The 24,510-nt window shown below is 32.7% G+C and overlaps 1 protein-coding gene across 3 annotated transcripts in view; it reads left to right on the top strand.

The window, feature by feature from the left end:
• The window catches only part of LOC111421603 (regulating synaptic membrane exocytosis protein fife), a 109,161-nt gene that overhangs the window by 30,405 nt on the left and 54,246 nt on the right, over positions 1–24,510 (top strand). For 2 of the 3 annotated variants that reach the window (XM_071201423.1, XM_071201424.1), the window contains exon 3: positions 10,021–10,135. In XM_071201423.1, coding sequence (XP_071057524.1) covers positions 10,021–10,135 — 115 coding nt within the window. Of the gene's footprint in view, positions 1–10,020; positions 10,136–21,665; positions 22,765–24,510 lie in introns of those variants that run through there. The other variant, XM_071201425.1, reaches the window with a different exon arrangement.

Raw genomic sequence — 24,510 nt, 5'->3', positions numbered from 1 at the left:
GATGTTATAAATGCCAATTTTCCTACTCCTTTGGCGCACATACATCCCCAAACCATCACTCCACCACCTCCATGTTTTACAGCAGCTTTTAAGTTTTGAGGATCAAGAGCAGTACCGGGTTTTCTCCACACAAGTTGTTTTCCTTTAATGCCGAAGATGCAAAATTTACTCTCATCTGTAAAAAGAACCTTCTCCCAGAACTCTATAGGCTTATTTAGGTGTTCTTTAGCAAAGGCGATCCGCTTCTTTCGATTGACATCTGATACAAATGGTTTTTTTCGTGCAACGTGACTGGTAGTTGGCCTTTCATAATATTCTTCTCACTGTATCTTTGCTGATTGTCTTATGAAACTGCTGTTGTACATTTTCTGCTATTTTTGTTGCTGTCAGCCTAGGTTCTTTTCGTACCTGCTGCACAATGCTTCGCTCCTCTCGGTATGTTAGAAGGGATGGTCAACCCGTTCGCGGTCGTAAGACGTAGTCTCCAGTGTTTTTGTAGTTATTAATGACTCTCTGAATAGAGGAATGTGATCTGCCTACAGTTGCTCCTATTTCTCGTAGAGTTTTTATAGCTTTACAATAATCTTTTTTTCTCCAACTTCAATTTCTTTTCCTTTCGTCTCCATTCTAACTTTTAGCTTCCAATTCTTTACTAATGCAATTGAAATCAACTATTTTGTTGTTAAAACCGGAAACACCTATTTACAAAACCGGTTTACACTAGTCGCTTTGCTCTGTACGTAGATTTTTCCATAGGCATTATTTGAAGTATTTTTAGTCTAAATTTTTTTATTAAGTAATGTTAATATTTTATTGATTTATATTTTGTTAATAAATTTATATATTGTTAACATGCAGAAAAAATATGAGTTGAAGTTTATCGCATTAGATTATCACTATTTTTTTACCGCTTAAAGCATTCTACGTTCGTTGTACGCAGACTTCTGCTGCTGAATGTATGTTTATAAATGAGCAAAGTGATGTAACTATATTATTCCATGATATTAGTTTATTTACATAATTTAGTTTATTTAGTTATAGTTTGCCTTAGAATAAGTTATTGTACTGATATAGTAATACTGATCGAATAGTTATTGTATTATTTGTTAGTTTAGTTTATTTATTAATTTATTACTTAGTTTATACACTTTAAATCGCAACGTATGTTTTACTATTATAAGTTTAAAGAGAAAGGTGAAACTTGTGATTTTTAGAAAATTAGGATGGTCAGATTATTCCATATTTTTTTAGTTTTTTAAAACTATTATTACATTAAAGGTTGGGTTCACTGATTCAACAAAATCTGTCCGATATCACAATAACTGAAATTTAAGGTTTTTCTAGTGAAAATAACAGCTGTTCTGAATTGTTTTAATTGTTGTAAGTACTAATTTTTAATATGAAACTTTAAAAGAACTAAAGCCGCAGTGATTAAATAAACATTTTAAGTACCTAGAGCAACAAGAACAATTTAGAGCAACAAAAAATATGTGATTTTGTAAAATTAATATCCATGTTAAACGTAAAACACATCTAGAACAATTTGAATCGGCAAAGTTTGAGTTATTTTAGATTGTTCTATATTTTTTAATTCTTATTGTGTAATATAAAACCGCTGACACAAGAATTACTGACTGAATCTTCCAAAAACTTTAATTTTCAAAGAGTAAAGTGCCCTTTAGAGATTTGTTCTAGTGAAAATAATAGCTGTTCCAGATTGCGTTAGCTATAATAAGTACAGTGTGACCCGTTTGAAAGCGGAACACCCTCGTAAAATTTGTATTTATTATCCGATTTCGATAATTTTTTTTTTTAATTGTAGAGCGTAAAAAACTGTATCTTGGGACAAAGAGTGATATTTTTCTTAAAAAAACAAGGCCTACTATTTCACTTTTTAGGTGTAAAAAATAAAGAAATCATATTAGGAAATTTTTTACAAAAAATCTGAGTACACCACTGCATTAAGCGCCTTTTGAAATGGGCATATACCAAATCTCATCAAAAATGGTTACAAATCAACACCGTTACAGATAATTGAAAAATACAATATTTTATGAATTTATTTGATCAGATGGAGTAAACCATGACAAAAAAGGAAATAAAATACAGAGAATAATACAAAACTATTTAACAATATTTAACAGAAATTCAAAAAATTGAAGAAAAAAACAACATTCAAGGTATTAATAGAAAATAAAAACTAGTTAAATATCTGTTGCTTCCACCAATCCACCGTTAAGTTCGATACATTTATTGTACCTTCTTCGTGCATTCATTGTTACATTTCTCAGTTACTCTGGGGTAATGTCTGCACATGCCTGAACTATTCTAGCACGCAGTTCATCTAGCAACTGTATCCTTGACCTGTAATCTTTCTGTTTAAGGATTCCCCAAAGAAAAAAGTCGAGTGGTGTCAAATCAGGAGATCTTGGCGGCCATTCAATAAGATGACTATTTCTTCCTATCCATCGATTTTCAAAATTTTCATTTAACCAACGCTTTACCACTACTGCGTTATGCACGGGAGACCCATCTAATTGAAATTTTATATTCGCACATACCAGAGGTGGTAAATTGTTTAGCGCATTCGAAAACTCATTTCTTAAGAAATACAAAAATTTTGTTGAATTTAAATTGCCCTCAAAGAAAAATGGACCAATAATTCTGTTGTCAAGTATTCCGCACCACACATTTATTTTATGCGAATACTGTCGCCTTGCGTTGATGATCCACTCTGGATTTTCTGTGCACCAATACCTTGAATTTTGCGATGACACCACGCCATTTGTTGTAAACGTGGCCTCATCGCTAAACAAAATTTCCCTTAAAAAGTTTCTGTTTTCCAAGTATTCACCTTGAGCCCATAAACAGAATTCTAGTCTTCTCTCTTCGTCTCTTGGTTCAAGAGTGTGTAGAAATTTTGGTTTATAGGGTTTAATTTTATTTTTTGTAAGGCACCTTCTAATACATTCTCTTGGAATATTTAAATCTATGGCAGCCGTTCTCAAACTCGAATGAGGGTTATTATGAAAATATTCCACTATTTGATTATTATTTCTAATTTCCCGACGTGGATTTTGAACTTTTAGAATTTGTTTTGATACACTGCCTGTATCGTTGAATACCTTATTTACCCGGTGAACGGTGCTAGCACTAACCGGAGGCATATCTGGATGCCTGTTATTAAATTCTATAGCCGCTTTTCTTTTCGAAAGAATATTATCGCCAACAAGGCGTACAATTTCAACTTTGTGTCTAACACTTAGTCGTTCCATAATTACACCACTAAATTGCACACTTTTTATACAATTTTTATAAGCACAAAACTGACAGAAGTAATGCTTTAAATCACTTTCATAGAATTCAATTCTTTTTTTTTTATTTCCATGGTTTACTAGATAACTATTTTTTTATTTCCATGGTTACAAATGTAAATAGTTTTTGTATTATTGGCTGTATTTTATTTCCTTTTTTGTCATGGTTTACTCCATCTGATCAAATAAATTCATAAAATATTGTATTTTTCAATTATCTGTAACGGTGTTAATTTGTAACCATTTTTGATGAAATTTGGTATATGCCCATTTCAAAAGGTGCTTAATGCAGTGGTGTACTCAGATTTTTTGTAAAAAATTTCCTAATATGATTTCTTCATTTTTAGCACCTAAAAAGTGAAATGCCTTGGTTTTTTTAAGAAAAATATCACTCTTTGTCCTAAGGTACAGTTTTTAACGCTCTACAATTAAAAAAAAAATTATCGAAATCGGATAATAAATACAAATTTTACGAGGGTGTTCCGCTTTCAAACGGGTCACACTGTATATGTTTGTAATATGGAATTGATAATAGAAAAACTATGGTCACAGCAATCAACTAGACATTTCAGCGGCCAAACCTATTTTTAGTTATAACTTCGTAATGCTGTATCCCATAATTTTGATTTTCTAGAACAATAACTAGAACAATTAGAACAACCCAGAACAACAAAGAAAATTAGATTTTTCCAAAAATGGGGGGCTAGACAAAAAACCTGTTTTTTCAGTTTTCTCGCGGAGTTTTTATTTTTTCGATTTGCCGCTTTGGAACAATGTAGAACAACTCTAGAACAATCTAGAACAACAATAAAAAATTTAAAAATAGAAAAATGGGGGGCTAACTTCCCGCACTCATCAAGATATCTTGAGAATTCGATATTCCACGATTTTTTAAAAATGATTGCAAATAATTGTGACCGTCGTGTCATAAAATTTTGGGATTATTGTAATAAACAAATTTTAACACGACACAAGCTAATTTTAAAGAATCACTTTGTATATTAATACACAAATAAGATGATATAATAAAACATTACACGTTGTGATAGATGTAGGGTGGAAAGACAGGAAGGGAAGTTGTCAAGGGTGGCCTTTGTGGTAAACACGGGTTTAAGATGGGGTTGGTCTATTGTTGTAACAGCCACCCCATTCAATTTACATGTCGGAATTATTTTGGTATAATCTCGTTAACACAACATCCAAAACACCCCGTTTCGAACGAATCACATCAACTTTATTATTTATTTTTTGTTGATATTTGCTGCTTTAAAGTTGATAATTAGAATTCAGAGTTTTTTCAACATCAAAAACAGGGTCGTTTTTACATCACGATCGTTATCGTATCCAATTCGAAAAATGCCTTGAAAGCTGTATTTTTAATGACCGATGTGGTGTTGGCTTAAGCCCTTACAGGTTTATCTTTGGACCCGTTTGTTTTTCATAATCTCTTCCTTTTTCCCCATTTCCCCGTTTTTCTTTGGTTTTTTATCATTTTCTGTTTCCTTTTTTCATTCATAACGATTTCAAACCCCTAAAATCCCGAATGAAGGTGGTGAAATTTATGACACACCTCGATGCGGACGCTGATAATTTCGTTTTTTTTTGTGTGTCTTTTGGGAGCCACGGATTATAGCTAATTCTTGTATAGTATATATTTTGCGGGGTTAAAATTTATTTTAATTTTTTCCGCCTCCAAACAGCAAACAGTCTTAGTTTTCCGACGTCGCGTCGTGGTGCTTATCCACTTAGAAGTTTCCAGGCCGTTAATCCGTCCAGAAGTGAGCGCGCTCCTTCTCTAGGTGGCCCTCTTATCGTCCTACGCCCTTAAACCACTCCATTAAATAGAACGGGAGCGCCACCTCACTTCTTTCTAACTCGCAAGAAAACTTTACGAAGAGGCGTATAATATTTTTTAATACTCTTAAGAAGTACGGAGGTTTCGAAACTTTAAAGTTAGTTTTCTTAATGCAATAATTAATCTTGACGTTAAAAATAAATTTTACAAATAAATATATCAAGGTGATATTAAAATTTGAAAGAAAAGCGGATATTAATTTTATAATGCACAATGGTATTACAGGATCGAAATATTATTCCCTCGTTCTAGAAAAGAACTTGAGAATATAAAGGAAACCGAGACGGAAATATTTCAAGTTGAAGAAATAACGTTAATTATATTTCTAGTAAACGGAGGTTTTCTTAGACTCTATAGGGTTTATTCATAACATTTTTGCCGCTTTTCTTTATATTTTATATGAATTCCGAGTATTATTAAATATTTTATTTCGGAAACTTACCGTGAATATCTAATTTGTTTGGCAACATTTTAAAATTTGAAAACAAAGTTGCAGTAGGTTACAAACCCGGTGTGCTTTCGCTGTAGTTGAATCTACAACCCTTTACAAGACCATGAATAGTTAGTCTGGTCAACCATCGAACAAATTGCTAGGACGCACATTGAATATGCATGACCTTTTGCTATACCCCAATTAAGATACTACCCACAAACTTTAACCCTAACATAACACCACCTCTTCTTTCTAAAGTTTCGCACTCAATCTATGAAAACAACTATTATAATCTAAACATTAGGATGTGTAGTAAGAATACGATTTTGATTTGATAAAATTTTTGTTTATAAAGCGATGGTTTTTATATCGAACTGTAAGAAGTAAATTGATGATGTATAGATGATGTAGAGTTTATGCAACAACAAGGCATGAACTTGATGCGAACATAATTTAGACCTATCTGGATGCGGACAAGATGGAGACATGGATAGATTGATACTTAATGTAATTATTACGTCAAATAGTATAATATATTGGAATCCATGTTGCAAGTTAAATATGTAATAAATAATAAAATAACTTCTACTTGCTTTATTTAAATATACAGTCGTACATGTTTCAGGAAATTATTCCCATCTTCAGCGACAAGCTATTAATATAATGCAAATCACATTAAATATTAATCTTATGGTAACATTTAAAATTAAATAACCAGAATTAAAAATGAAAAGTGAACTCTGAACATATAGTTGGCCAACCTCAGGAACAATAAATGTGTAAAACAAAAAATTCTTAGTTCTAAGTTTTACAATAACATAAATAATACAACGTCACAAATAACTAATTTATCAGAAATAGTTTTCAATAATGATGAGATAGATTTATTAGACAAGGGACATAAATATGCATTATATAACACAAACCAAATTGAGAATATTGCTATAGATTTTGATATAGTTATTAAAGGTCACCCACAACTAAATGATATTAAAAATGACTTAATACCTTTCCTCATACATTCAAAAAGTAAAATTACTAAACATAATAAAATTAATTATTCTGAATGGAAAGTAATAAAAAGTATAAGGGACAAACTAAAAGAAAATGATTCCATTTTTGTAAAGGGAGACAAAGGAGCGGGTATTGTAATTATGAAAAAAGAACACTACATACAAAAGACTTACGATTTTATGTCAAATAACTTCTATAATAAATTAAAAAACAATCCACTTGATAGAATAGTTAGAAAAACGAGAGAAATAATTAATCTATACAAGGACACATTGATTGAATTTACGCCTTTTCTTAAAAATAAAATAAATTGTTTCTTTAACAGCTCAACATTATGCACATGAATCCGAAAATACCGAGACTTTATGCTTTACCTAAGATGCATAAAATTGACATACCTATCAGACCCATTACTTCTTTTAATTCTTCACCAACAACAAAAATAGCCGAATTTTTAATGATAATTTTTAAGAAAATAGATTTTAAACCTACATATTCAATCTCAAATTCTATTAACTTCATAGATAAAACTAAAATGCTCAATTACAAAAATAAAATTTTAGTCTCCTTTGACATCACCAATTTATATGCCAATGTACCTATTGATCTAACTTTAAATTTAGTATCTAATATGTTTAATGATTATTTTAATGATAAAAATACAGTCAAAAATTTAAATATGTTACTCAAACATTTAGTCATCCAAAATTATTGTTCATTTAATAATGAATACTTTCACATTTCAGAAGGTTTACCGATGGGAATGCCTCTATCAGGTTTATTGTCAGATATTTTTTTAAATCACATAGAAAAAGATTTTATAATGAATAATACTAATCCTTTTAGACATAACATTTCAAATTGGTTACGGTATGTAGACGATGTCTTTTGTGTTTGGGAAGGTGATGAAAATTCGATTATTAAATTTAGTAAGTTTCTTAATAATATTCATCCTAAACTTAATTTTACTTATGAGATGGAAATAGAAATAGTATAAATTTTTTAGATCTAAAAATCACTCGGACAGATGAAAATATAACTTATAACATTTTTAGAAAACCTACAATGGTTCCATCTACTATACCTTTTAATTCTGCTCATCCATTGAATCATAAATTGGCAAATTTCAGATTCCTTATTAATAGATGTATTGATTACCCTTTGTCTGTTGAAAATAGAAATATGGAATTTAATTATATATATAATTTAGCGAAAAATAATGGTTTCCCAAAAGAAATTATTGATAAACTTATAATTAGAATTCAACAACAGAAAGATCCATTATACATTAAAACAATAAATACTTCAATTTACAAATCTATTCCTTATAACTCTATTTCCGCAGAAAGCAATTTCTTATTTAAGAAATATAATATTTCATTAGCATATTCAAATAATAACACTTTATATAATTTACTTTCCAATCATCATATAAAAGAAAATAATCAAATGAAAGATAGTGGGGTTTATTCTATTGAGTGTTGCAATTGCAATAGTATATATATAGGTCAAACTGGACGTAAACTGGAAACACGCATTAATGAACATAAAAATAAAGCTCAATCCAATGTTTTCAAACATAAACTAGAGACAGGTCATGTAATAAATTACAAAGATGTAAAATTAATTCATAAATGCCAAAAAAGTTACAAATTGGATGTATTGGAATTATTGGAGATTCATAAACATAAAAAGAACAATAAACTTAATGTTATTAATGACTAAATTTATAATAATGACAAACCATTGTTTAATTATCTTATTTAGGATGTACAAGATTTTTTGAATTTTATGTTTTTGTATTTGTTAAATATTTTCGCAGTCTTGAAACTAGTTACCCTGATGTTTCCTTTTCATATATTCTTTCTTTGTCCTGGGGGGGGGTCTTTTCCTTTTTTTCCTGTTTTTCGTTCCTTTTGGAATATATCTGGTTTCACCTTCAGTGTCTTTCAATCCTCCAAACGAACAAACCAAATTTAATGTTATACCTTATATGTTTTTTACAATTTAATTTTAATGTTTGATTTGTTATTTATATTTTTATAGGTAAGACTCTCTTTCTTTTATTCTCTAATATATTTAATTTTATTTCCTTTTTGTCTTAGATTTAACGTAATTTTAACGCCATTTAAAAAATTTTAATATATTTTGAATTCATTTTAACATGGTTTTTCCTTTAGAAAACTATTGATTTTTATATGTTTTGCTTGGTTTGTGATCCTTCTTACGGTTCCTGACGGTGAGTTCTTTTTTTAATATGTTCAGAGTTCACTTTTCATTTTTAATTCTGGTTATTTGATTTTAAATGTTACCATAAGATTAATATTTAATGTGATTTTCATTATTTTAATAGCTTGTCGCTGAAGATGGGAATAATTTCCTGAAACATGTACGACTGTATATTTAAATAAAGCAAGTAGAAGTTATTTTATTATTTATTAAATAGTATAATAGTTATTATGATGCTGACCTTGATGGAGTCTTGGTATATTCCTGAAAGCAGTATTAATGCAATCCTGATGGAAAATTTGATTCTGAGACTAGATTCGGATATGATATAGAGTTTATTTGGAGTTGTCTGGATTCCAACTTGATAGCGATTAAAGAGCCAGAAGACCAAATTAAGATTTGATGCAGACTTTGAAGGAATCGCGATGAAATCTATATGAAAACTTTATTCTGTAAAAACGTACCTTGTCAAAAATATGGTGAAAACTTGTTGTATAGATGATATACATAGTTTAAAAGCAGAAACAAAATGCGATTTTTGAAAGAAATGGAAGAAAATAATTTGTATCACTTCGAATTCTCTCCTAGTAACCTTCCAAGTGTAACTGCGACTGCTAGAGCTAAATTACTTATTCCGCTTTTGAATTCTACTCTTTGTTTGCCGATGATGACACATTAAAACTGCTGTGAATGAGACTAATCGGTAGTAGCTCGTAACTTTTTAATTATTTTAGTTTTATTCATTCAGTATAACCTTGTGAAGATCTGTATATATGATAAATAATTTGCAGTATAAATTTCCAGTATACACAACCTCACAATAATATATCCTTTTACAGGGATTTATAAAACCTTTTTCTTACCTTTCTACGAGAGAGACATCCGATATATAGTTGAAAAAGAAGAAATTTAATTTTTAATTACAAAACGGCTTAGGTTCGGATTCTGTGGCGATCCCAATTTCTCGTGCCGTTGCTCACGAAAATAAAAGCGCGACCCTTTGACCCTTTTTGAACGTTCCGCGGAAGGCAACCCCTTTGTTTTCGATTGTTTGCCTCTTCGTCAAAGCAACGCGACTCGCCGCGGTCGTTTTCTTTTAGAAATTCTATCGAATCACCCGGGTTGAGTTTCCTTTCGAGTTTTCCCCATCAAAGATTTTTTTTTTTGTTTTACAGATTGTTGCGACTGATTCGACACCGGCACAAACCACCACAGAATGTCCCGCCGATACAACATTTGGAAAATTAAAGCAAACGTTATCGTCATCTTTATTAACAGCTCAGGATAAAGGTAAATATTTTTCTTTTTCTTACAATTAGTACAGTTCGACAAATCTATCTTGATCGGTGAAAGTCAAATATTCGCCCACCATAGGAAACGGTGGGCGATACTTACGGAGCTCATTTCTGTGTTAAGTATATTTCATATGGGATATTGGGACCATGGCTTAATTACTCAATAGAAATACAACTTTACCTGATAAAGCCGAGGCCACTCGCGGCCTTGACGTTAGAATATTGATAAGCGATTCGGCTTAATTAGATAACAGGACGCGCTGCTAGAATATCATGATCAGTTTCAGGTTAAGATAATCTATCTATAAACCACTTTCAGGTTAAACTAAGATTAGAACTAAAACTAGAAACTTTCGGGTTTTGCCGTGCGTCTTTTAATAAAAGGTTTGACGTTTCGGATGCCATGTTGCAACCTTCTTCAGAAACTGGTTCGAAGTGACGAGATCAAAAAATCGGTAACTATACTGCCTGATTCAGAGTAAGCGCCTTATTTTTTTTTTAGCCACACTATGGGTACTCCTTTCAAAATATTTGGCAGTAATATGTTTTGGGTCATTCTCTACACGATGGTGATGCCACATTTTCAATTGGACGAATTATTTCAAAATGGCGACTGTCAACTTTTTTTTTTAAATAGAATGCCAAAATTTTTTTTTTATTATTGAAGTCCTAAACACATTCTTTATACGATAGTATTTTGTTTTTCTTAAAAATTCATTTCTTTCCCCATCAAAAAGCACAATTGTAATTGTAAGTAGCGCTAGACACAAAAGAAACAATTAAACTTTATTTTGTAATAAACATCTACTTATTTATTTATTTTGACAAAAATAACATCGAGTGTAAAACATTCATGCGCTACTATACTCTGTTTTTAAACCAGGAGGAGTAAACGCGAAAGTCAGATTTACACTAGGAAAAATCACCAGAAAATATCACTAGATATTTTGGCGGTAAATTTAAATTAATAATTGTTATTATTTATTTATTTACTTATTATTGTATTTATTTTCGTTTGTTATCGTCAACACTAAACATACAAATTAACATTGAAGTTATGAGTGTATTTATTTCAAAATATAATAAAGAAGGGTTTAAGAACACAAAATTTACAATAACGACACGAAACTGTCGAATTGTCAATAACCTAACCTTCAAATTCAAAATTGCCTGTGTGTGAACCTTCCTCGCATTCAACCAATCACGTGCAAGGTCAATCTGGTGACAAATTTAAAATACTCCTCCTGGTTTAAAAACAGAGTATAATTGCCAAAGAAAACTTCAAGGTATAATTAATGTTTGTAAACAAAACTAACCTTACATAACATTCCTCCACGCTATAATTGACATTACAAAAGAAAACTTCACGCTATAATTGTCATTACTAATTGCCAAAGAAAACTTCATGGTATAATTAATGTTTGTAAACAAAACTAACCTTACCTCACATTCCTTCACGCTATAATTGACATTACAAAAGAAAACTTCACGCTATAATTGCCATTACAAATTGCCAAAGAAAACTTCAAGGTATAATTAATGTTTGTAAACAAAACTAACCTTACCTCACATTCCTTCACGCTATAATTGACATTACAAAAGAAAACTTCACGCTATAATTGCCATTACAAATTGCCAAAGAAAACTTCAAGGTATAATTAATGTTTGTAAACAAAACTAACCTTACCGAACATTCCTTCACGCTATAATTGACATTACAAAAGAAAACTTCACGCTATAATTGCCATTACTAATTGCCGAAGAAAACTTCATGGTATAATTAATGTTTGTAAACAAAACTAACCTTACCTCACATTCCTTCACGCTATAATTGACATTACAAAAGAAAACTTCACGCTATAATTGCCATTACTAATTGCGCTTACTCTGAATCAGGCTGTATATAAGTCGGAAAAACTACTTAATAATCAGTTAACGCTAATTACAAACTAATTAATAACTAATTGCGTCGCGTCCGGTGTGAGGCGGGAAGAGGTCTTCGTGTTCACCACCATCTTCCATGTTCTGCTAAGTTCCCAGCCATCCTCTCTGTTGACGTTATTTTTATGTCGGTGAATCTCTATGGCTTCTCTTGTCAGTCTTTGGTAGTATCTGTTGTCCCTAGCCAGCACCTTTGTTTGTTCGAAGTCTATTCGGTGCCCCTCTGCATGGCAATGTTCCGCAACCTCCGACTGCTGGATCTTCTTCAGCCTTACATCCCTCTCATGCTCCTTGATGCGGCACTCGACGTTGCGTCCAGTTTGGCCAACATAAACCTTCCCACAACTACACGATAGTCGATAAACTCCCGCTCCTTTTAATGGAGTTAGTTTGTCCTTGGCTATCGGGAGTGTGTTCCGAATTTTGCTGACCGTGCCGTACCGCACTACGATGTCGTTCTTCTTGAGGTGCCTAGCAATTCGTTCCGTTACACCTTAAACATAGGGAAGACAGATAAATCCAAGTGGTTTTGTACTTACCGTATCCTCTTTCTGCTTTCGCTGCTTGATGGCCTGGTTGATGTCCCTCGAAGTGTATCCATTCTTCTGCAGCACGCCTCGTAGAAAGTGTTGCTCCTTTTTCAAGTTCTCTCCTTCACATAGTCTCACTGCTCGCTGAAATAATGTACGGATCACGGACCTCTTCTGTTGGGGATGATGGTGTGAACATGCCTGTAAATGCCTGTTGGTATGGGTCTTCTTTCGGTATACACCAAGTTCTATATCTCCATTTGTCGTCCTGGTGACCAACACATCTAGGAAAGGTAGTTTTTTGGCAGTTTCTGTTTCCATGGCGAACTTAATCATAGGATGTTGAGAGTTCAAGTGATCCAAGAACTCTTGGAGCCGTTTTTGACCATGTTGCCATATCACAAACGTGTCATCCACATATCGGAGCCATAGTTTTGGTTTCCACTGGCTCTTCTTCAAAGCGTCCTCTTCGAATAATTCCATGTAGAAATTAGCTATAACTGGCGATAGTGGAGATCCCATGGCTGCCCCTTCGAACTGCTCGTAAAATTCTCCTTTCCAGCTGAAATACGTCGACGATAAGCAATACTCCACTAGATCTGGCACGTATCCTGGTAAACCCTCCGGAATGAGTTTTCGGCGAAGACCCTCTACAGCATCCTTAACTGGTACCCTAGTAAAAAGGGATTCCACATCGAAACTTACCAACATATCCCCAGCATCCAGCTTTACACCTTTTACCGATTCCACAAAATGTGTAGAATCCCTGACATACGATTCCGTGTTACCTGTAAAGGGGGACAGAATCTTTGCAAGATGTTTAGCCAGCTGGTATGTTGGGGAGTTGATGGCGCTGGCGATGGGGGACGTCTGGTTTGTGAATCTTCGGTATTCCTTAGATTCTTGGTGGTACCGGCGCCTGCACAAACAAACCTTTCTGCTGTTCTGCTGGAATTCCTGTGGATTTTATCATATTATATAATTTAGTCGCTGATCTTCGGCCGCAAGCGACCTCGAATTAATTGGTCGAAAAATTTGCAAATGCGTAACTGACCGGCCAAGATAGATTTACCAAGCTGTAATACAATTAAAGACATGGAAATAAAACAATTTTATGGTGAGAATTGCATTTGGTACGCGATAAGCATTTAAATTAGAGTATTAAAACGGTTTTACATGGAAAATAAATGGTTGTAAGGGGGATGTAAATTCAAAATAATCACCGGTTTAATCTTTGGTGAATTAAAAAAAATTGTAACGCAAAAACAGCTTTCCCCAAAAAAACATTAAAACAAAAATGATTGAGTTTTAGATAGAAATATTGGTGGTTATTTTTTCTCTTCGTTCCACCAATTGATAACACTTTACAGTAAATAGTCGTTTCGAATTAAATCGGGAAAACAATGTAAATAATTCAGTGCAAGCCGTGGAACGAAAATACGTGTAATTTCAGTGGGTGCAACTGGTGCAGGAAACGTGATGGTAAAATTGTAGGACGCGTGTTCAGCAGATAAACCTCGCAGCTGGAACCTATTTCGACTTGTTTACTTTCCGAGGTATTTTTTATTTTCAACTCTTAATTCAATTAAAAACATTATGAAATTTTTTAAAACTCCATCGATTTTAATTATAATTAACGAAATAAAAAGGACAAAACAAGAAATAAACCGTGATCACGTTCTACTTTGAAACGATTTTTGAATATCTCCTAATTACCCTAAATAGGAGTAAAGAAACATCAAAAGCTTCTTTTAGAGATTAAACAACTTTATCTAAATATAAATACTCTCTTTGAAAATTAATCTAAGATTCGGGGATTAATTAACGTCCGGTTTCGCTGGTAAGCAAAAAGCGGGTTCAAAATTGAACTTGAAAAGTATTTTTTTTTGCCTTATTGTCCTCTTCTGCCCGGAGTAAAGGGGGTACAATAGAGGCCAAACGAAGCGCGCTTTATCCCGTTCCAAACATTTATAGGACCTAAAATATCCCAACTTTTCCAATTAAGCGGACAGTAATAAGGGGGTACCGATTCCGACGCCACTTCGGAGCCCTACGGCAGAAATCCTACGGATTTAGTCCGTCGCCCCTAGAAAGTTCATCGTTTACGTGATTTTTGTAACGCAACCCCATTTCGAACGTAGAAAGTTAAAAGGATAATCATAAAAAGGATCGTTTCGACGTCCATAATCCCTTTTTCATTTTATTTATTGGTACTTTTTAGACAATTATAGAAGTTAAGGTCGATTAAAAGAGATTTTTTTGTGTTAGAAGAAACCGTAAGGTTTTGTCTGGATTAAGGAATTTATTGATTGGTACCCTTGAGTAAAAAATTCGTGAAGGTAAAATCAAGAGTTATTGAGACTTTTTGTTAGAAAATTCGAATTTGTTAATGGTTTTGTCCTTGAAGAAACAGTTTTTCACTCTGCCTGTTATCATTTACACCTCATATATTAAATATGAACCATGTTCTCATAACTTTGATCACTTTAAACATTCACGGTTGTGAAGTTAGCCATAGATTCTAGCCATAGATTTTAAAATCGAAAAATGGCCGATTTCTGCAACTCGAAACGCAAATTAAAGTTCATATTTGAGTTTAGCGGTCTTAGAATAACTCGTGTACAAAATTTTACGGGGGGGTGTTTTCATTTAAGGGAGTAAAAAAATCCCAAAGTTCTGAACACCGCGTGCGCGCTTGGAAATTCAGAGTTTTTGATTATTAGGTTGAAAATATGTAAGAACGGATGTGAGAGTGTAGGGGCGCAATCGTTGACTAAAAATGTAGGTATCTCATCTGGGCAAATTGTAGCCTTTGTCTTGAATTTTTTGAAAGATTCAACCATTTCGTCGTAACTGACTTCGGAGATACCAAAGGTGACAGAATTAGTATCATAAACAGCGTGATCGTTACCAGTAGGTTACCAAATGATGCAGGACAGTACATAGCCTCAAAATGATCGACAAATAAGTTAACTACTGTTGGCAAATCGGACACACTTAAGAGAGCCTGGAGATCTTATATTGTTTCTGCTTATATTAACAAAACGCCAAACGTTTTTTGGATCTTTTCTTATGTCCCTCAGAGATTTGACATAAACTTGTGCGATGATATCTGCAATGAGTTTTTCTATACAATTTATGGTGGTGTTTTTTTAATCTAAGCATTCTTATTAGGTTAATTGAATGCCATACAGGATATTTCGAGCTTGCATGCTTGTCCTCAGATTTAAGTACGTGAGCGTCCAGGTCGTTGTATAATGCTTCATAAAAAACATTACAGTATTGTTCAACCGATGATAACGTAAATAGATGAGTCCAGTCGATGTTAAGCAGTACCTCGTACATGTCAGGCAGATAAGATAACATCTCGAGCTATCAAATGTGTAGGCACCGTTACCGAAATAGTAAGTAGTAATGCCGATTGGTAATTATCTTCTCGTACCAATGTAAAGTCTCACTGTTTAATTTGAAACTCAAGTTTGAGGAAGCAAGTATCAAATCAAGAGTTCTATCAATGATATTCATTACATTATTTAATTGCAGAAAGTCATTATTACTTCAATATTAAAATCACCCATGACTATGGTATCCAAAGACATATCCAACATTGATTCAATGTAATCGAAGGTGTAACTATACATACATTCCTCCAGGTGTAACAGGTGGGAAATAGCAGACAACAATGTTAAAGGCCGATTTCGTCTTTTTAAAGTCAATCCGTCCAGCTTTCAAGTCAATTGATTCAATAGGACAGGAGGCAATCATGATATTCGAAGTAGCAACTCCGGAATTAACAGCCAGTAACATCTCTCCACCCTTATGGAAAGATCGATTACATCTAAAAACGTCATACCTGTCTGGAAAGATCTCGTAGTCTAGGACGCTCTTCTTGACCCAAGTTTCACTGAGAGCAATAATATCAAAGTCTGATGCATCGACCGAAGTAAAAAATTTGTTTTGATAGTATATGTTGTACTCTTTCCGTTGGGAAGTTACTAGTTTTTCTTAACAATTCTCGGACATCCATTAATGAACTGTATTCTTAAATCATTTTCACCGTATTCAAAATCCGCATCTAACAAGGGAAATGAACAATCAAAGAAAATTTTGCGTAAACTTGTGGATGGGGCTCATTGGAAATAATTTAATTGGTCCTTATTTTTTGCCGGATGGTTTAACTAGCGCAGCATACAATGAATTTTTACATAACAATTTAATAGGCCTGCTTGACCATGTACCTTTAGAAAACAGATGTAATGTGGCTTTCCAGATGAATGCCTTGCACACTATTCCCAAAATGTTGAAAATTCATTAAATGAAATGTTTCCTAATGGTTGGATTGGGAGAGGAGATCTAATTCCATAGCCTGCAAGGAGTCTTGATTTGACGCCCCTTGATTTTTATGTGTGGGGCCACATGAAAGAACATACACCTAACATACACCCTATGTTTACACAAGTCAACTCTAAGGATGAATTAATAGAAAAAATCAAAAACGAAGCATATGTTTTAAAAACGTTAATTACAATTACCCCCCCATAAATTTTTGTATAGGGGTTGTTCTAAGATCGCTAAACTCAAATATGAATTTTAATTTGCGTTTCGAGTTGCAGAAATTAGTCATTTTTCGATTTTGGTCGAACAGTATACGCGCGCACGCAATGTTCACAACTTTGGGATTTTTTTACTCCCTTAAATGAAAACACCCCCCCGTAAATTTTTGTATACGGGTTATTTTAAGACCGTTAAACACAAATATGAATTTTAATTTGCGTTTCGAGTTGCAGAAATTAGTCATTTTTCGATTTTGGTCGAACAGTATACGCGCGCACGCAATGTTCACAACTTTGGGATTTTTTTACTCCCTTAAATGAAAACACCCCCCCGTAAATTTTTGTATACGGGTTATTCTAAGAGTGCTAAACTCAAATATGAATTTTAATTTGCGTTTCGAGTTGCAAAAATCGGTCATTTTTCGATTTTTAAATCTATGGCTAGAATCTATGGCTAACTTCACAACCGTTAAATATTCTTATCGTGACAGTTTCTTTCTAATCAAGTAATTGTCAATGGAGAAGTGGAAGTAAGGCATATATCAAGATTAGGAGTCTCTCTTAAAAATCGATGATTTTTTTTTAATCGATAGGAAATGAGTCAAAAGAGGCGTTAATGATAAAAAAAAGTGCGGAAAAGTGTAGTACTTACCGAAAAATCACTTTAAAGTTGCGATTTGACGTTTCTTTTTGGAAGTTCAAAGCAATGTTAAAATTGTATTTTCGTATTAAACCCTAACCTGAAATTGTTTAATTTATACCCACGCACAAAATAAAAAGTTATTTTCACTAAACTTATTGAGATTACAACATATTTTCGGATGAAAACCTTATTTCTTAGGCTATCAATGCATAACGACAACTACCTGTCGTTAGATAGAATTGTTTCTACCAAATGTGTGTTAATAGACTTTGTTTTAATAGATTGTGTATCAATTGATCTGTCAAACGACTGAAATATCTTTATATTGTAAATATAAATGATAAATAAGTATAATAGCTTATTTAATAGTACCTTACTTTAGTTAAAATAGCTAATTAATTAAAAATTAATATTAAAAAAGACGTGTACATGGTTACAAAATAACAATAAAAAAATAACCCGTGTGACGATGGCAACAAACTGTGTATTTAACCAAATGACAATTACAACTAACAACACTAGTAATGTTAACCATGACATGTATTTTCGTATTAAATCCTAACCTCAAATTGTTTAATTTATACCCACGCACAAAATAAAAAGTTATTTTCACTAAACTTGTTGAGATTACAACATACTTATTCATAATGACACCTATGTGAAGTTAGTTCCCAATTAGATAGGATTTTACATGTATAGTATTTTGATTATAACATGAGAACCAGTGAACCGATTTCGATAAACAATGTCTCATTCGAAAGCTTAATCTGTGGTCAATACGACAGTGGAAATGCCCGATTCGAAATCTCTTTCGAATTTCGTTAAAACGCCAAAATAATGCGAACATACACGAAAATTACACAAAATTGACCTTCTTTAAATGGTGATAACTCGTAAACGATGTACCCGTTAATCAAGATCTATACGTCACTCGATTCGTCATAGTGTCTTCTATCGAAATTACAAGATGCCCGATTTCAATTCTCTCCCGTTAACTTTATACAGCCCTCGGAATGACACCGTCTTCGGCTCGTTGTTTATGCACGTGTGAACGCTCACAAGTATAGTCCCCAATATAAAAAAAATAAATTTAAACTAAATCGACTATAATTAAAGAACAGTTTGACGGATTTTAATGTTTTATATCTCAATCGAAAGTTTATGCTGTTGTCGAAATGCCCGATTCGAAATATTTAAGGATTTTGCTTAAAACACAACAAACATTATCTCCGTAACTAATTGACCAATTTTATTCATCAAAATCTCGGTCGAAAGTATGATCTGCAATGAATGTGAAGGTGGAAATGCCCGATTTCAAAATTTACTAATTATGTACATACAAACATTGAAATGACCCCGCGAGAGATTTCGAGTCGGGCATTTCCACTTTCGTATTGGCCAAAGATTAAGCTTTCGAATGAGATTTTGATTATCGAAATCGACTGACTGGTTTTCTTGTTATAATCAAAATACTATACATGTAAAATCCTATCTAATTGGGGGCTAGAAAAATTTGGAGCTAACCTCGCATAGGTCATAATGAGTAAGTGCCTGTCGTTACATAGACTGTGTGTCTATTAACTATGTACAAGAGCGTCGCCAGATAGGAGCAAAGATAGATTCGAAAAAAGAAATTGAATAGAATATAAGATACAAATAGATTCTAAAAATCTATTTGAAATGTTTATAATCTGTTATCGCATTTAAATAGAGAGCATGAAAGTTAAATAAAAAATTGTTATTAAAAGACTTCAAACCACTTAAATATTATAATTAGGATAATTATTAGTTAGTTTAACGTTATTTTGGAACTTAATAACACATATTATTGATGAAAATCCCTTTCGTAGTTACAAAGTTTTAGCATCAAAAGATCATAACGTAGGGTGAAATATTCGTCAAATCCTTTGGTCAAATCTGAAAGAGAAGAATAATAAACCTTATTTTGGAGAAATTCAAAAGATTAAGGTAGAAATGCAATTGATGGGTACTTGTGGGTGTGTAATGGGCACGTTTCCACTCGGAGGTTGTATCGTTTCGAAAAGACAACTTTTTTTGCATATTTCAAGTTACAAATCCATCGAATCCACCTGGCGTCATGCGAAGAGTAGTATGTCAAAATCTGGCCGTACTAAAAGTCATCTCCCAGGAATCTTGCCAGATATATTTTCCACAAATCGTGCACAGTGAAGAAGCTTGATAAGGCGGCGGAATTTTATCGAATAGCTGCGATTATGTAAGTACGACCCTATGAAGCCAGCTGACCAACGGGACCTGGAGGTAATCGCAAATGAGTATCCATCCGATAACGAACCGTCTATACTCTATATATATTCGTCTACTCGGATACACTTGCGTAGCGTCTAGGAGCTCACATTGTTATAGGTATTTTTTATGTTACACGTGAATTAACAATGTAAGGCCAATGTTTACACAAATATTTGCCTACTTGCGTACTTGCCAATTACACCAGTCGTGTGGGACCACCTTAAGAACAGAATAAACAATAGTCATCAATTGTAAAAACAGATTGAGTTACTATAAATAGTTATTCTTATTTTTATAGCTGGTGTTTATATTTGACTCACACCCTTCGCCATATCTAATCCGACATTTGGGAAATTTTCGCAAGTTTAAATGTAAATTAACCTAACTCAAAATCTAATTTCTACACAAAATTCTTATTTGGGCGATATTACATCGATAAAAGCAAGATTGACGATTTTTAAGCAACATAATTTATATTATGTTCAGTCTTTATGTGGTGCTTAGAAATATTGGAATTTTCTTTAGTTTTATGTTTACGAATTCTAGTTTTCAGCCTCCTCCACATTTGTCCGATAGCAACAAACTTGTATCTGTAATTTTTTATCTACTTTCTTATCTGATATCTTTCTTATTATTAGAGATAATTCGAGATAATAATTAGAGATTCTTTCTCTATCTAAAACCGGTCTTTGTCTGTCGATAAGTTAATACTAAGATCAATCTGTACTTAAACTACAAAGCGGTGGCTCTGTACTTAGATTAAATAACTTAAAATTACCAAACTTCAAGCCTTTGTGCAATTGTTATCAAACCGAATTTTAAAAAACTATTATCACACTCGGAAAGAGCACTCTTTAAATTATCTTAACCCGGGTTTTCGTTGGTAAATGTCTATCGGCGTCATGCTTAAATCGCCCTTAATATACATCCCTACACGCAAAAACGCTTGATTACTATTCCTTTAAACAAATTTCTTATTTGATAGGGTGAAAACTATAGAAGTATAGATCTATCTTATCTACAATTTTCTGGTCTTTCTAATGGTGTATAACACGCTGCTTGGTTATAGAGCTTTTTCCTGGTGATATAAGTAAGTTATTGGTCCCAACAATGTTTAAAAGGAACTAAAACGTGTGAATTTGGTAATTTTTTGACCAAAAACGTCCTTGTGTAAGTCTATAACTTCATGATATACTTCTATAGTTTTCCTCATATCAAATATGTAAGAAAGTTGTTTAGAGGTAGAGCAATTAAACGTTTCTGTATATAGAGATGTATATTAAAGGTGATTTAACCATGATGCTAATAGATATTGACCGACAAAAACCCGGATTAAGATATTTGAAGAAGCGTTCTTTCTGATTGTGAACACAGTTTTTAAAAATTCGGTTTGATAACAATTGCACATGGGCTTGAAGTTTGGTAATATTAAGCTATTTTACGTACAGAGCGGTGTTCTTCATCTTTTATTGATTTTAATATTAACATATAAGGCAAACGAAGGATTAAGCTTTCGAATGAGACATTGTTTATCGAAATCGGTTCACTGGTTCTCATGTTATAATTAAAATACTATACTTACATGTAAAATTCTGTTTAATTGGGGGCTAACTTCACATAGGTGTCATTATGAATAATTATGTTGTAATCTCAACAAGTTTAGTGAAAATAACTTTTTATTTTGTGCGTGGGTATAAATTAAACAATTTGAGGTTAGGATTTAATACGAGAAAATACATGGTTAACATTGCTTGTGTTGTCAGTTGTAATTTATTGTCATTTGGTTCAATACACAGTTTGTTGCTATCGTCACACGGATTATTTATTTATTTTTATTTTGAAAGCATGTCTTTTTTAATAACTATTTTAATTTAACTAAACTACTATTAAATAAGCTACTATACTTATTTATCATTTATATTTACAACATAAAGATATTTCAGCTTTCAGTCATTTGACAGATCAATTGATACGCAATCTATTAACACAAAGTCTATTAATACACATTTGGTAGAAACAATTCTATCTAACGACATTTAATTGTCGTTCTGCATCGATACCCTAAGAAACAAGGTTTTCATCCGAAAATATGTTGTAATCTCAACAAGTTTAGTGAAAATAACTTTTTATTTTGTGCGTGGGTATAAATTAAGCAATTTGAGGTTAGGATTTAATATGTGAAAATACATGGTTAACTTTGTTTGTGTTGTCAGTTATAATTGTCATTTGGTTAAATACACAGTTTGTTGCTATCGTCACACGGATTATTTATTTATTTTTATTTTGTAAGCATGTCTTTTTTAATAACTATTTTAATTTAACTAAACTACTATTAAATAAGCTACTATACTTATTTATCATTTATATTTACAATATAAAGATATTTCAGTCGTTTGACAGATCAATTGATACACAATCTATTAACACAAAGTCTATTAACACACATTTGGTAGAAACAATTCTATCTAACGACAGGTAGTTGTCGTTATGCATTGATAGCCTAAGAAATAAGGTTTTCATCCGAAAATATGTTGTAATCTCAATAAGTTTAGCGAAAATAACTTTTTATTTTGTACGTGGGTATAAATTAAACAATTTCAGGTTAGGATTTAATACGAAAATGCAATTTTAACATTGCTTTGAACTTCCAAAAAGAAACGTCAAATCGCAACTTTAAAGTGATTTTTCGGTAAGTACTATACTTTTCCGCACTTTTTTTTTATCATTAACGCCTCTTTTGACACATTTTCTATCGATTAAAAAAAAATCATCGATTTTTAAGAGAGACTCCTAATCTTGAATTAGTTCTTTGATGTCACTTATCGTTGAAAGAGACCTATACAGGGTGATTCATAAGTAATGGGCCAAATTGTAAATGTACGTTCAGGAGGCCAAAATAATAATATTTTCATTAACAATAATGGGTCTTAGTCTGCTCCTTACTGAGATACAGGATGTTAAAGCGAAAAAAATAAAATAGATTTTTGTTAATAGATCAGCTACTTTTCTACATAATGACTCATAGTTGACTTATAGTTTTTGTAAGGGTAAACAATAATGTGTGAGAGGATTTGAGTTAACTCGTAGATGTCGCCACATGCGCCATATGAATTATGAAACGTCAATGAGCTTTTACGTTTAATGAATAGTTTAAAACATTTTATTGTTAAGTAAACTGATTCATTCTTGTCCTAACATAAATCAAAATGCCGAGACATAATCACTTTTCAAACGAAGAAATGAGAGACATGTTATGCGTTTACGCACAAGAACGTTTTTCTGGGCAAGCAGCATCCAGAAAATATCGTGAAATGTACCCTTACAGAAGGCAGCCAAACCGGAAGATATTTCAAAATATTTATAATCGATTGGGTGAAACAGGTTCATTTCGTCCAAAATATCATACAGGACGTCCTAAGATTATCACTCCGCAGCAAGAAGATGAAATTTTGGTAAGAATTGCGCAAAATTCTGAAATAAGCACTCGTCGATTGTCTGCAGCAACTGGAATAAGCCAACCATCCGTGACTAGAATTTTACACAAGGAAAATTTATATCCCTATCATTTTATACCTGTGCAAAATTTACTTCCAACAGATTATCGAATCAGAGTTCAATTTTGTCAGTGGCTAAAAGGAAAATTGAATAATAATCCAACATTCCTAAATAACATTCTTTTCACGGATGAAGCAACCTTTACCAGACGCGAAGTTTTTAATTGGCGAAATAGTCATGCCTGGGAAACCGAAAACCCTCGTTTAAAAAAAGATAGACATTTCCAGCACGAGTTGAAAATAAATGTGTGGTGCGGTGTAATAGGCAATACATTACTGGGCCCAGTTGAATTACCTCCTAATTTAAATGGAGAGTCATATTTAATTTTTTTAAATAATGACTTAGTCGACCTCTTGGGAGATCTTCCATTACAACTAAGAAGAAATATGTGGTTCATGCAAGACGGTGCTCCTCCACATTTTTCACGTGCTGTGCGCGAACATCTGAATGAAACATTCCCTCACCGTTGGATTGGACGTGGTAGTGAATTTCAGTGGCCACCTCGCAGTCCCGATTTTAATCCACTTGATTTTTATGTGTGGGGTTACATGAAATCAATGGTCTATGCTGAACCTACTATAAATACACGAGACGAGTTATGGAATAGAATTCAAGATGCAGCCAATTCAATACGAAATAATCCTGCTACATTTTTTAAAGTCAGACAATCCTTAACCAAACGGTTAAATGCGTGTATAAATGCTGGTGGTGGTCATGTTGAAAACCTTTTGCAGTAGCTCATAATTAAGCTTAAATTTAATTTAACTTCGCACAACATTAACATGTAGGTTTTGATAACAGTTGTCGTAAGTGGTCTTAGTTCAAGTCTGTTCTAATGTTGTATTTCGTTTTATTAACTGGCGTACAATAAATTGTTTTA

This window comes from Onthophagus taurus, chromosome 1 (genome assembly GCF_036711975.1).
Source record: "Onthophagus taurus isolate NC chromosome 1, IU_Otau_3.0, whole genome shotgun sequence".
NCBI classification, from domain to species: domain Eukaryota; kingdom Metazoa; phylum Arthropoda; class Insecta; order Coleoptera; family Scarabaeidae; genus Onthophagus; species Onthophagus taurus.
Note: the sequence above shows the minus strand (reverse complement) of the source record. Positions and strands in the feature narration are given on the sequence as shown.